General features: G+C 34.0%; 2 protein-coding genes across 3 annotated transcripts; both read left to right on the forward strand.

Annotated features, from left to right (window-relative positions):
- Positions 1 to 604: 604 nt before the first annotated feature.
- LOC134235071 (DAZ-associated protein 2-like) lies at positions 605 to 2,604 on the forward strand. Its single transcript, XM_062717158.1, has 5 exons — positions 605 to 670; positions 1,012 to 1,098; positions 1,247 to 1,320; positions 1,419 to 1,568; positions 1,845 to 2,604. Exons 1-5 carry the CDS (start codon positions 664 to 666, stop codon positions 1,974 to 1,976), a joined length of 450 nt encoding a protein of 149 aa, XP_062573142.1. The 5' UTR covers positions 605 to 663; the 3' UTR covers positions 1,977 to 2,604.
- A 2,194-nt stretch (positions 2,605 to 4,798) lies between these two features.
- LOC134235053 (low-density lipoprotein receptor-related protein 5-like) lies at positions 4,799 to 13,575 on the forward strand. 2 transcript variants are annotated; one of them, XM_062717135.1, is made up of 8 exons: positions 4,799 to 5,014; positions 5,302 to 5,454; positions 6,768 to 6,959; positions 7,345 to 7,555; positions 8,351 to 8,598; positions 9,107 to 9,253; positions 9,655 to 9,951; positions 13,179 to 13,575. In XM_062717135.1, exons 2-8 carry the CDS (start codon positions 5,373 to 5,375, stop codon positions 13,370 to 13,372), a joined length of 1,371 nt encoding a protein of 456 aa, XP_062573119.1. In that variant the 5' UTR covers positions 4,799 to 5,014; positions 5,302 to 5,372; the 3' UTR covers positions 13,373 to 13,575. The 2 variants fall into 2 exon arrangements, with proteins under 2 accessions (XP_062573119.1, XP_062573118.1); XM_062717134.1 differs by having other exon boundaries at positions 4,799 to 5,010; positions 5,297 to 5,454.
- The last annotated feature ends 2,062 nt before the right edge of the window (positions 13,576 to 15,637 follow it).

The raw sequence follows: 15,637 nt of genomic DNA on the forward strand, positions 1-15,637 counted from the left end.
ATAAAAGTTTGATAATTTTTTGAAAAAATTCAAATGTGGGTCAAACTCCAAAGTCGAGGTGCAGAGGTGAAACATATTGGTACCCAAACATGCCAAAAGAAAGATCTTGTCACATGACACAAGAAATACACATGTTGCATATGAAAGCATGTAGTCAATCAAAAGTTATGGGCAAAGCGAAAAAAAAAGATTTTCAAATGTACAGGGCAAAATCTGAATTTTACCAACGAAAAAAAAATCCAAACAGGTTCAGGTACATTGTATACATACAATATTCAACAGGATTAAATTTCTACATATTCAATCTCATGTGACAATGACGTCAGATGGTCTTGTGTCCTGATTATTGACCAATATCTGAACGACGAGAAAATGAAAAATCGAATAAAAACGATTTTCATAAAATATCAAACGATATGTTAATATCAGAAATTATTTTCAAATTATGATCGTAAAGCATATCTAAATAAATTTAATCGTCAGTAATTAAAGTTAATGTTACATTTTTTCGTTGAAATTTGAATGACCCAACCGATTTCTTTTATCCGGTTTTATCCGGAAAGAAGGTTTTCATTGGTCGTCTTATTTCGCAAGACGAACCTTTGTAAACAAAGAGTATTTATAGACGAAACAACGACAGCGAAGCCATTATTAGGAAGAACAATGTCAGGTAAGCTATAATTAAGATATAACGTTAGTAAAGTAGAAAACACAATAAACCATTTTTAAACGATCTAACAGCTAGAAAAAGCTACGAGTCATCTGTTTCCTCATTCATTCAGTCTTCTATAAATCACAAGCCACCTTCTGGTGTAATGTCGAGATTGGTCACTACGTACACTTGCCCCAAAGAAAACAACGATCTAGGCCTATTTACAGTTCATAAAACATTCTGGTATTAATAACAATTAAAAAGAAGTCAGTGTAGTAAAAGCTATAGTGTATGCAACGAGTAAAATCGGCTGAAGATATTTACAGATAAAATTCAATGTCAGATTTTATATTTATCAGGAAAAGGATATCCAACTCAATCTCGCCCTTACCCGGTGCAAGAAAACAACATTCAGTTCGCCTACCCCCAGACCCAACCATGGCAACGTAAGTATTCAAAATTGGAATAGGTCATCTTCTACTGCTACAAGATACTGATTGGTTATGTAACTGTCTCTAATATTCTCACTCAATTTTTTATCTTCTCATACATCTGAACTGTCAGTGAAATAATATGATTCATTTTATTTTGCAGCATCTGCACCACCTATGTATGGTTCCCCCAATGAAGCCCCTCCCCCCTACAGCTACCAACCTCCCCCACAGCAGGTAAATTTTTGTCAGGGATCGTCTCAGAACTTAAAATGTGATATCCAGTAAAAAACTCATGATTTATTAACAATGAAAGTGTCATCTCAATATTTCAGTACCAGATGCCGGCAGGGTACCAGGCATATCCCCAAGCACAGAATGTACAGTTTGCAGCGCCTGGTGGCATGGTCAGTAACGGACAGGTCGCCATGGCTTCCTTCGACTCAGGAGCAAGATTTGATGGCGTTTCCCAACCAAGAATACCTGTAAGAGAAACAGTCACCATTTTTATAAGATTTGTTGATTGATTAAATTTTTAAGCCATATCAGCAAAATTTCAACTATATATAAGTGGTAATCAAATTTACTGAAGATTGCAAGTGAAACTTTGAATTGTTTTGACCCTTAATCCAAAAAAATCTGAAAAAAATCCTGTTCATGTATGTGATAAATAAAAAAATTCAGTTAAGGTGGTATAGATGAGTGAGTAACCAGTTTTCAGGTTTGATTGTTATATAATAAGCGTCTGTGTTGTATTTCAGCCCCCACCCCCCGGGTGCATGCCTACATCAGCCCAGCAGGCCGTGATGCAGGGTCGGCCAGTTGTGGCCCAGCAACAGAAGGCAGGCTGGTTCTCAGGAAGTGGAGGGGGGTACACGTGGGGAGGATTGTAAACAGAACACCTCACTGAAGGGCAGTAACTGTAGAGAGACCCGCGTCATCCTAAATCTTCTCTCACCTTCTTGTAGGAATCCTCTGTGTAAAATGTGTTTCAGTTTCACATATTCTGATAGAGAGCAAGGAGAATAGATAGAGTTTTCCATTCCTAGTTATTGAAAATAATGACTTGTTGTCCATTGAACATTGTTAATAAGTGAAATTCAGAGTGATGATTTAATACAGAACCAAAGTTTTATTTGGTTTTAAGGGCCATGTTTTTATGATTATTGAACATGCACAACTACTTGGATATTTCTTCTGAATTGACCAATTTCAATATGGTTAGTTGAACTGAAAAATTTGATTCATTTCTTTCTTTTTAAAAATAAAATTTAAGGAATTATTTTAAGACTCGTTGATTTTTTTTGTTAACTTTTACATCATGTTTAAATTATGATTATATGTATATATTTTTCATAATCAGCATCTTTATTCATCATACCTGTACATGTAAAATTTTCATTGTTACTGTTACACTGTTTATACGTGTTTCTTTAATCTAAAAGACTGTGATGTTATGTAAATATTTAAACATCCTAATATTTATAGTTATTTTGTAAATAAATGATGTTAAAACTTTCATACTGCTGAATGTTATTATTGTTAAGAAAAAAATTGAAATATTTTTTTGTCTATTTGCTCTTCATTTCCTCTAGGTTAAGAAAATTGAGCAGGTGTGTATATGTGCACCTCTGGGTTTGGAGTTTGAAGAAGGAGGGAATTTTGATGTGTCTTTTCTTTTGCCTGTTTGTCTACCTGGCACAATGTAGGACCTCATTTAGGAATCACAGAACTTGTGACCACCACCCACTATACAGAAATCAGAGTACTTGTGGATCCACCCATCCACCACGCCATGCATAAATCAGAACTGCCCCTCCCCACCCCCACCCCTCAGGAATCACAGTACTTGGGACCCCATAACCAACCACCCACACCATTCAGAATAAAAATAATTTGCTCCATCCCTTTCAAGAATCGAAATACTACTACCCATCTAACCCTTTCCAGAAATCACAGTACTCAGGTCCAGTCCAAAGACTATTTCTACCTACGTAGCTATTAATAGCTACCTAGGTATTTAAAGCTACCAAAAGTAGCTATTTTTACCTACTTTATATAATTTCTGCATTTTGCGACTAAAGGACTAAACGGCGCAATATGGTGAATACCATATTTTTTTGATACGGTCACATTAATGATGAATACGAAAAAAATTTGGCCAAAAAATGATTACTTCCTGAATCGGCAATTTTACATTAGTTTCTATGCAAAATTGATAATATACGAAGTTTTTATTTTTTGGCCAAATTTTAGTCATATTCATCATCAGTGTGACTGTATCAAGAAATATTGTGCTCATCATGTTGCGCCGTTCCTGCATTTGGCCACAAAATGCAAGTAAAGCAGAAAGTAGGTAAAAATAGCTACTTTTGGTAGCTTTAAATACCTCGGTAGCTATAAATACCTACGTAGGTAGAAATAGTCTTTGGACTGGACCTGGTACTGTTGGACCCACCACCCATCGCGATCAGGAATAACAATACTATGGAACCTCCACCTTTTTCCCATATTTTTCTTTTTGAATCAGGGAAAAACATTCCATTGCATTACATGCACATGTTATCCGTAATATAAACTCTTTTCTCGCATAATCACCAGTGTAAGATTGACTTGTCCGGTGTGAGATTTTTCTGTCTCACACTGTGTATTACTACGCCGCGAACGATAACGTAAACATTCCGTCTTTATATAAAGAAATTGTAACAATGTTAAAAAATATTACATATACTTAAAATGTTGTCATTTGATTTATTAAGATAAACTTATTTTCATTCAAAATATTGTCATATTTTTCACTTTTTAAATGGCACTATTTTTATATCGCGGAGGGTTCTTCTTGAATGAAAGTGTACGGTATTGGATAGATAAGTTTTTTTTTATTATTCCCAGTTTTTATCTATCTAATTAATTTACATGGACTGAAATTCATTTTATCAGTTTACACTTTGTGTAAACCATTTTCGGGTACGCTCTTTCCGATGGTGTATTTAGATTTTTAATTAGATGGAAAATTAAAAGAATTTTTTTAAAATATTTTTTTGTCCTATCATGGCGACGTCATTGACAGGCCGTTATTTTGGAAATAATGCGAGAAAAATAATCATTCATTACATACTCGTGTGGGAATAGTGAAATTCCACCTCGGGGCCAAGATTCACGGTCTAGGACTGGGCAAAGCCTCGTCCTAGACCGTGAATCTTGTCCCCTCGGTGGAATTTCACTATCCCACACTCGTAGTAATGAATGATTCAATTAGTCTCTATAAGCTCTTTTAATTATCTTGTTTTCAATTGCTTCAAAAAAGATCTTTTATGTAATCAGTCAAAACGAGACTTGAGTTTTTTTTTAAGAAATTAGAAGGATCCATACTCCTAGCGCTGTTTAGGGACGAATAATTGGATGGAATTCACTTAATAGTCACTGGGGTGGGATGGAGTAGGAGGAGGTTGCTTGTTAAATGTATCTACTGAAATGGAACTCACCCTATCTCTCCTTTCTCTCTCTCTCTTCTCTCCCCCTCTCTAATTCTCTTCTCCCTCTCCTTTTCTCTCCCCCCCCTCTCTCTCTCACACACACACACACGTGTAGATACTGGGGCAGTAATAAGAATAAATCAAAATAAAAATATATACGCCCTTTTGTTGAACCAGTTTTTATACAGGTGACTGTTTATGAATCAGAGACCTCCTACATACAAGTTTAAAAAGACACACAGTGGAGATTTAGATATTTACAATATGCACATGGATAACCACGCCAGTATTACGGGTATATTTACGACAGCAGAAACTTGAAACAAAGTATTTGAATTTGAGAACTTGTGCACGAATTAACATAACGGAAATGTGCAGATTTTTTCACTGTGTGGAAGAAATTATGTATTTATACTCAATACCGGTTTTTTATTGATGCATAAAACACAGGGTAAGTTAATTATTAAGTTAACTTCAATCGAGATTAGTTTTTAAAAAGATATCAATAAAATTTAAATATTAACTTAAAAATTGCACATGCGTTTAAAAATCAAGAATCCATGATATCTTCCTTTATGTTAATCGATATATTTTAATCGAAATTTTCATTTACGTTATTCTTTGTTTACACTAGCCCTACTATTAAATTTATTGAAAGCGTATCGTAACACTTAAAGAATACATACGTTTATTCATTTTGCCATACACTGTATATATATTGAGGACACTCGTTAAAGTTGAGTGATTTTTCACACCTGACTGACCCGAGGAAGAGAATCCTGGTTCTGGGATGTAGATGATCGGTCGGTGAATATGGCGATAATCACAAACAGACTGACAATCCTCATCATTATACCATGTCTGTTTGTCTGTCTGAAAGGCAAAGAAAATGAAGGTATGTGATTTTCAGGATCTGTCAAATGTAAGATTGAAAAAATGGATAAATTTTAGAAAGAAAGAAACAAATATAAATAGAAATGATTAAGGATCAAACATCGCAATTCTAATCACTGTATATTATTCAATTGTGTTTTTATTTTCTATGATTTATTATTAGATGATTTTCAGTACACAAACACAATGCTATATGCATCGTTCTGTATGATTTAAGCTGTATATGTTTTATTGATTATAATCGATATACATTGCTGTGTACGAGTTAAATAAATGAACTAATTTGTAAAGTCACATTTATGTGACTTTATGTACATTATTAAAGCATATTTAAATCGACCTTAAATCCCTTTGATACAAGAATTCAAATATTCATTGTAGTATCTAATTAATGATTTATATATTTACGATTTAAAATTAAATAGTCAAAGATTTAATTGACAAATAATATATAATTCTTAAATTTATTTTTTCTTCTTTTTTCTTTTGAAAATTCACTGGTATTGCCGAGTTTTCCTATTATAAAATTTGTCGTAGAAGACTTTTTTTCATTTATAACTCTTTTTTTCGTTTGTCATTGAACGACCTTGTGAAATGTTTAAGATACACGCTGAGTTCTATAGAATAAAAGGAGAGAGTTTTGTATTTGACCTTTACTTTCAGTGCATTGTGTGAAATTACAAACCCGAAAGACTGATACCGGTGTATTTTTCTATTCAAACTGTCTTAACCTAACATCTACAACGTTTGACAGATTTTGAAATACATATTGACCATAAACTTTTGTTATACAATAAAAAAAACGGCTATGTTTATTTTCATTATAGGTTATAGGCGGCTAGTAAGGAATATATCGAAAAGAAAATTGAAAAATATTGCAATTTCTGTTTTATCACTCAGTAGATTATCATTTATTGGTAACTGCCTTAATATATACAACCTCTACGTAGAACACGAACATAAAATATATACTAATGGGAGTATAGAAATTTAAAATTTAGAATTTTCCAATTTATATTAAATACACCTCTAACTATTGCTGAGGATTTCTGTCTGAAACAATTCTGCAATATAGTTTATCACCATATTCGCCTGCCAAGGGTGACGATCCGCTCCTCTTTTCACCCTTCCCTTGGCATTTAATATCAGTAATACTTTACAAGATTCTCCCCGTATTTTGTTCTTCATCTTCAGATCTTAACATACAACGTATAACAAAGCTAGGAAGGGATCGAAGATCCGAATTTCAATCAGATTGTGTTTGAAACTAAGAAAAATGGCGTAATTTGCTCATTTCCGGTCTTCTGATTGCAGAGCGCGTGATGGTGTTCGCCAACAGGACCCACATCCACTGGGTTAATCAGAACACCAAGGAGCACCACATCATGCCCCTGGTTAACATGACCGAGGTCAAGTACGTGGACTTTGACCCCGTGGACAATGTAATCTACTGGTCAGACGTTCATCACGGCGGATCAATATCCAGGGCCACATTGTGTGCTGAAGGTCTGACTCTTAGTTGGCAACAGATATCTAATGCATGTACAAAAAGTATTCTTCAAAATCAGAAAGATTGAATAAGGAACAAAATAAAAGATGACGATGACAACGTTTATAATGATGATGTTAATAATGATCATAATGTTAATAACGATGATGATATGACGATAAAGACAGGAGAATATGACAAGATATCCACTGCAAAGAAAACACCCTCATGTTGGATATCAACAATTTTTTTTGTATAAAACAAACTTACAATTTTTCTTTTTATACAAAAATCTTAAGATCAGTCGTTTATTTCAATATGTTTTTTTGAAAAGGTCAACTGGATCGTAGACATAAAATCTAGTTTACTTAGCGCTTCATTAAAAAATGTCGACATTTTCAGAGCAGGAGACTGTTGTTACCAACATCTTCATCAAGCACGTGAAGGCGGCCTTTGTCAGTATTGCTGTGGACCACATCCGGCGGACCGTGTACTGGACTAACTCTGCTAGTGACCTGATAGAGCGGGTCAATCTGGACGGGTCAAACCGGACCGTCATAGCGGAGTACGACATGGGGTCACCCATAGACGTAGAGGTGGACGCCAGTGCCGGGTAGGTATCCCGGGGCAGCGGTAACAATGATCATACTTCCTTTATTTTGAAGTGCTCTGGAAAAGCACAAAGATTTGTCATGTGCATACGTATTTTAGCATGTGTACAGTTCACAGATCTATCTGAATACAGTTGAAGAAACTGCTTACTGAATTATTTCCTTTAGGCTCCACTGAAACGTTTATACTTTAATCATTTTATGAAGTTAATTCCAGTAAAGAAAGAGTACCTTTTGAAGAAAACAAAAAATCAGGCCTTTTCCAATTATATTTTTCAAGTTTCTGTGAATCAGCACAATTAACCAACTATAGAGTCACTAGTTAACTCAAACAACATTTTGAAAAGCATTATTGTGTAATTTGATTGGTTAAAATTTTACTTTGTCTTATTTGATTGGTTATTTATTTATTTTTTTTTATTTTAATTGGTTATTTACAGTTCTGTGTTATTTGATTGGTTATTTACTTTTTTGATATTTGATTAGTAATTTACATTTCTTTGGTATTTGATTTTTTAAATACAGTTTTGTGTTATTTGATTGGTTATAGTCTTGTGTAATTTGATTGGTTATTTATAGATTGGGGTTATTACATTGGTTATTTTCAGCTTTGTGTATTTTGATTGGTAATTTTACTAATTTACATTTTTCGCTATTTGATTGGTTATTTACAGTTTTGTGTTATTTGATTGGTTATAATCTTGGGTTATTTGATTGGTTATTTACACCTTTGTGTATTTTGATTGGTAATTTTACTTATTTACATTTTTTGTTATTTGATTGTTGGTTATTTACAGTTTTGTTTACTGGCTGGACGGTGGAATTAAGCCTAAGATAGAGAGCTGTTCATTGAGTGGTAAAGGTCGGAGGACGTTGGTTGACCTCTCGGACCAGTATCCCTCTATTCTAGAGCTGGACACCCTCTTTCAGGCCTTGTACTGGAACGACAAAAACAGCAAACAGCTTTACATGGCCAGAATGGATGGGTCCAACATGAGGGTGCTTAAGTCAGAGATTCCTCATATTACAGGGATGTTTATTGAAGGTATTTTGCATTCTGTATGTTGTGATATTCATAGCTTTAGTCATTAATCACCACAGATATGTTCAGGAAAAGTTTGCTACCAAGCAAGGCTTACATTAACATTGAAAAATTCAATGGAAATAAAGTTGTCTTTAAAATAACTAACTATATACCAGAAGGAGCTGACTAAACTGTTATAAACTGAAATTGCTCACCAAAAAAAAAAACACTCTAACTTTTTAGTTTAGATTTCTATGACATTAAAATGTCCACTATTCTTGAGAATCTATTCTCTTGTCATAAGCAATTTTATTTTTTATGCTAGCCTAATTGAACTAAACAAATATTAATGGGTAAGACTGACCGAAACATTTTCTACACTCCCTATACATTGTACCGTACACGTACCATCTTTACCTTTTTGAATGACGTTTTATTGTTTAGGTGAATTTGCTGTTTGAATTACTTCATTTCTCATGGTAACATTCCAGTATTTTTACTTTTCATTAGGTAATTTTACTATTTCTAGGTAATTTTATCTACTGGACTGACTGGTGGAACAATAACATTGAAAAGATTCCAATCTCTGGAGGTGAAGGCCCCACAGTGATACTGAGTCAAGTCAAAGATATGGAGGATCTGATCAGTATCCAGGTCAACCCCGATGTCGTCCATTGTGAGTTGTTACCCCCTTACCGGATGTGTTAGATTTTAAATTTGTTTTATGATGTTTTAACTATAAAAATATACTATAATTCATCATCTTAATTAATAATAATATTTTACTTTTGATGAATTAAAAAAAAAAAAAATCATTTATAAGAGTAAGACTTATCTCTGTAATCAGCGGGCCCTGGAAGCTGAAGACGTGTTTAACATCTTACAGAAAGCATAAAAAACTAGATATGTCACTTTCCATCAACATGAGTTGTTCGGTCGAATCATCTTCTAGACTGAAAATATTCTACTCTATAAATTTGTTTTAAAATCTTCATCGCTCTTAAAATTTTCATCATTATAAAGATATGGGTAACAAAGAGCTAGTCAGCAACAATCCTCATCAGTCAATCATTTCAGGTTCTCCGCGCCCGGCCTACAAATTCAAAGCTTTCTCCTCCGTAATAAACGGAACAGTGGAGGCGACGTTCACATGGGAGGCCGGCTACGGCTGGAAAATCCCCCAGTACTTTGAACTAGACCAGAAAGATGTAGACTCAGAAATCTGGGTAGAGGTCTACCAAATAGAAGCAGACAGCAAGACGAGGGTGACGATACCACTGAAACACAGCAAGGAATATCACTTCAGAATAAGAGCCTGTAATAAATATGGCTGCAGTAGCAGCAATACACCGGAAGTGAAATTTACCACTGAAAGTTAGTGCATTTTTGTAATATTTTCTTTCACATTGGTAAATAGTATACTAACAATAGTTGGGGGTGAGGTGGAGGTGTATGGTTAGAGATTTATTTTAAAAGATGGAATACTCCTTTATGGTACCAGGTTTTGGAAATTTTCTCAAATCAGAGCGCAAGATGTCTGTCTACTAATTCTATGTATTTCAAGTTTAATATGAAATATACTAGTATATTGCAATGTGAAAATCTCAGACAGGCAAGTTTAGGCCCTAAATGTTTGCCGGTAATAACGGTACTCAAACGAAATCTACCACAATGGACAAAAGTCGGTACAACATTTTTTACTTTGAACCCCTGTCGTATGCTGGATCAAAATTAATACAAACATAGGTGTAAATGTACTTTTTCTATTGGATTTCAAATACCGCGGAATCACGATTTCTGTCCAATCCTCGGGTAGAAAATTAAGTAGATTTTCGAACCACCATCATGTGCCTTCCATGTACACTCTGCAATGGCAAAAGACAAGATAGGCTAAGACCTCTGTCTGGCTCGTGGTTCGGGGTGTCTTTTAAAGTGATGAAACATTTTATAAAAAGAATTGTTGTCACCCCTGCCATAAAATGAGCATGAGTTCTAAATTATGGGATACAAAGTGGTCACAGAAAGGTCAGAAGATATTTATGTGAATTTCCGAAATTTCTCACTTTTATGCAAATTTTCATCGATTTTACAGCACATTTGTTTCAGGAAACATAGAGCACAGACTTGACCATCTACCAAATTTATATATTTCATACACTAGCATCAGATCCTTGCATCTTGTATATAAAAATCTCAGAAGGGCCAGCCCGTGTTCTGTTTCCCGAAGTGAAAATTATCTCAAATACGACGAAATTCCACCAGAAATGAGGAATTTAAGGAAATCGTCACACCTCTGCACAATCTTGTGAGATTATGGCCTCCTTGTAAGCATTAAATCAAAATTAGTGCTGGTTTTACCGTTTTAAAACGAGCATCATTTTAAGTGTTTAACTACAAAATACCACAGTTTAAACTGTGTTCTGATTTTTACATCAAATAAGGAACCAGATTCGGCCGATATCATACAATAGTGCGACATTTAACACTGGACACGACATTGTCCACACTTTTTTTTTTACTACCAATCAAGTGTGATGTCCAAAAATTGTTTAAAGTACTATGTGGGATTTCTTACCAGTACCACAGGGTCTCATGCTGAACTCACAACATGTCTTGTTTTTTAAAGATATGAAGATCTATATTATACTACATTATATTACTATTTTACATTTATTTAGATTATGATGAATGAGACATTATCATAATCAATAGGGTATATCCCATGTTTAACAATGTAGGGAAAAAATGACTCATTGTCAGTAACTGTGGGATGTATCCCATTTGAACAAATTTGTGGAAGAAAATTTCCCAAAGGGGAGAAAATATCCCATTTGACACTTTTTTCCATTGGATAAAGAAAGATGGGATAGTTGATGGGACTAAAAATTCTGGAATTCTGACTGTTGCGACTTATTATCTTTTAAAATAGACAGGTTTTTGAGTTCAACAACAAACCATGTGATATTGCTAAGACATTCCATCAAGTGCCATAAACTTTTTTTGGGCATAACAATTAGAAATGGTTAGTAAAAAGCCTGGACAATATCGTGTTCGAACTAAATGTCTCATTGTTATACAATGTAATTTCGTCGGGAAAAATTCGTCTTCAGTATTAAAAGTTCATATTTATATTTATCTATTTATCCCGGATAGTGAGTTTTGCCTTGTTTGTTTAACCGTCTGCATGTCTGTTTATCCACAAAAATTTAAACCTTGCCCATAACTTTTGATTGTATATAGGTACACCTTTCTATTTCAAATGTGTCTCTGTGTCTTGAAAGACCTTTCCTTCGGTACAAACATATTTTACCTGACCACTTGACCTTGACTTGGGATTTGGATCCACTTTGAAAATTTTACGAAACTTTAACTTTCGCCATAACTTATGAACAGTTGATGCTAGTTCCAAAGTTCAAATACTTACCGTATATACTCGCCTATAAGTCGGTCCGCCTATAAGTCGGTTGTATTTAATAAGCATCATAAGACCTCATATAATACATTTTATTGCCTATAACTCGGACATAGAGTTTTGAACCAGAAATGAACTCCCAAAAATCCGACTTATAGACGAGTATATACGGTATTTCACAAGTATACTTATTGTACGAAGAGCTCTCTATGGGGGTATAAATTATTTGACCTTAGCTATAGACTGAGTTTGACCCGCTTTTAATTTTTTTAACCGTGGCCATAAATTTTAAACAATGGACTTTTGTGTGAATTAGCGCTGTTATTTACAGCCGACGACTTTGACAATGTATGGAAACTCTTTTGCAATAAAAAAAAAATACAGCTTACTCCACTTATATTGAACTCGCTTATTTTGAAATTCCGCTTATTTTGAAATAGAAATAAATCCCCAGTTTTTGCCTCTCATATTCTTTGCATTAAAATAACGGTTATATTGAAATCGGATATATTGAAATTTCGCTTATATTGAAGCCACTGAGAACTTTCTATGTTTACATTTCTTATAAGATTTTCATGATATTCCGATACCAATGCTTATTAGCTTGATATGAAAGGAGAAGTGATTTGTGGTGTCTTGCAATGATAGCAAAAGCCTTTTGCACTATGTATTATAGAATACGTGACGGAAATAGAAGACAGAAAATACGAAATACGTATAAAAATTATGGCAATTTCTCTGAATGCCTGGATACCCATTGCTTTTTAATCTAAAATATATTTGTTGATCAATTTGCAATTAGAAAACACACATGTACATTTCTAATATTCCAATTCGCTTTTTCTGTATACACTATATAATATGATTAACTTAAAACTTAAACTTTAACAAAACTGTGATGAAATTTACATAACTTTGTTTCAGAGATATTTTTATAAAAGGCTAATTTTATAAACCTGAGGATCGGACTACCTTAAGCAATATAAAGACAAAACTTGAGAACGTATCACAAATAATATTGCCCCAAAAATTAAATGGTTAATAAATTGGTACATGTAGTTACCCTTGCTGATCAATGGGTTTATGTTAGCATTTATTCCTTTAAAATATTAAAAAAAATATCATTGAAATTTCGGGCATTTACTACATGACTAAGTAAACGTTAATATTCTTTTTTTTTTAATTTAAGGTGTAACTACTCTACCAACATCAGTGAAGCATTTTAACCCTTTCCCCACTCTGTTGAAGACTGGTATAATTGTGGGGGGTATTATCGTTTTCGTTGGAGTTGTTCTAGGTGTGTGGGGATACTGGAGATCTCGTAAAAGGAGGCAGAGAAGATACCGCGCCGTTAGATACTCAACGTCATCATACATCACGTGATCCATGGCGGGATTTCTAAGGATTACGCCATTTTGTTTTAAAAGCGGTGTACTTCTTTGGTGATTTGTTCAGTGGAGATGCTTGAGATTAAGTTGTAAAAAAAAAATGTGAAAGGAATGTCAGTGTGAATGTATTGAATGGAACAGTTGAATATTATATTAATCTGTGATATTAAAAATAATCAGTCAAAGTGTGCTAAGATATTTTTATCTGTGTTTTATTTTACTGTGAGACATACTTTGTTTGAATAGATATTTAGGTAAATAGATAAATATTTATCTTAATTTCAAATTGTTTTACATGTACCAGAGATAGGGTTAAAACACATAGAGATAAAGAACAAGATCAAATGTCAATAAAACAATACAATTTAAAATAGGAGCAGAGTAAACACGAACCTTCAAAATATCAGAAGTTGGATTAGGTGCCATAAATCCGTCGTCTCAATTCAGTGTATAAATAATGGACTAACAATCAGAATGAAAACGTCTGTCAGCATTTGACTGAATGATAAATTGTATTTCCTGATAAGGTCATTGTATCGACCATAGAACTTTCGAAATGCTGACTTTAAAACGAGACTAATGACATTTTTGTTTCATGAACTTGTTTGTCAATAATTTACCTCGTTTTAGAAATTGTTCATACGTTGAAAATGCTCTTGCATATCAAATCAACTGAAAGACATGTATATACACTCCATTTGCAGGTGAATAAGGTATATTGCCGCATTAGAAAGGAAGGTTGACAATAAAAAAGTTAAAGTCATCACGTTTACCACAGAGCTTGGTTGTTAGCGTTTTTTTTTTCAAAGAAAATATTCAAATATGAAACAGATTTGTCAGACTTTGTGGTATCCTTTATCTCAAGCTCACCAGGATATATCGTTTCGACATAGGGATGGATATTACCAATAATTGTTAATTGACTGTGCGTCGTTGATATATCGAAATGTCGATTTGAAGGCCACATCAAATGTTTTCTTCTTTTCGCACATTAAATTTTGCACGAATGCTGCTTTATATGAATACTAAAATAGGTCTGCTTACAACGTTGTGCAATTGGTACCCATGGGAACTCCTGTAAAAAGTTGGAAGACATGGTCTCCAAAAACACGAAGATATTGTCAATAGCAAACTCAAGCATATTTTGATGTCAACTTCAGAGTATTTGTCTGTACAACCAGAATGTTTTTTTTAACAAAATAATTCTGCAAATGACCAATGACAATGTAAGTAAATTTACGAGCCGAAGGCTCAAGTGAGCTTTTCTGATCATATTTTGTCCGGCGTCCGTCTGTCTCTCTGAAAATTTTTCACATTTTTGACTTCTCAAGAACCACTGGGCCAATTTCAATCAAACTTGCCAAAGTATCTTCGGGAGAAGGGGATTCAATTTTGTTCAAATGAAGGGCCACAGCCTATTCTAAATTTTTACATAGGAATATATAGAGGAAAAATATTTAAAATCTCCTCAAGATCCACTAGACCAGTAAAGATATAAGTTATATGGAAATATCCTCATGACCCCCGGGATAGGGCGGGACCACAATTGACGATCGAAGTTTTACATCTATTAGTAATATATAAGAAAAATCTTTTAAAATCTTCTTCTCAAGAATCACTGGATCAGGGATGGGCCAAAGCTGACGATCAAAGTTTTACATAGGAATATATAGATAAAATCTTTGAAAATGTTCTTCTCAAGAACCACTGGGCCAGGAAAGATGAAAATTATATGGAAACATCCTCAGGTAGTGTAAATTCAAGTTTGTTCAAATCATAACCCCTAGGGGGTAGAACGGGGCCACAATTTACGATCAAACTTTTACATAGGAATATATATGAAAAGGCTTTAAAAATCTTTTTATAAAGAACCACTGGACCAGAAAAGATGAAACTTATGTGATAACATCCTCATGTAGTTTAGATTCAAGTTTGTTCAAATCATGACCCCTGGGGGTAGGGCGGGGCTAAAATTGACGATCAAAGTTTTACATAGGAATATATAGGAATTTTTTTTAAAAATGTTCTTCTCAAGAACCACTGGGCCAGGAAAGATGAAACTTACCTGAAAACATCCCCAGGTAGTGTAGATTCAAGTTTGTTCCAATCACAAATGACCCTTGGGGGTAGGACGGGGCCACAGTGGACTATTAAAGTTTTACATAGGAATGAATACATCGGAACTTATTTTAAAACTTTTCTTTTTAAGAACCACAAAGCCATTATTGGTCATATCTTTATGGAAGCATCCTCAGGTAGT

The sequence above is a fragment of the Saccostrea cucullata genome, unplaced genomic scaffold (assembly GCF_032062105.1).
Source record: "Saccostrea cucullata isolate Sc308-1 unplaced genomic scaffold, CSIRO_AGI_Scuc_v1 ctg17, whole genome shotgun sequence".
In the NCBI taxonomy this organism is placed as follows: Eukaryota; Metazoa; Mollusca; class Bivalvia; order Ostreida; family Ostreidae; genus Saccostrea; species Saccostrea cuccullata.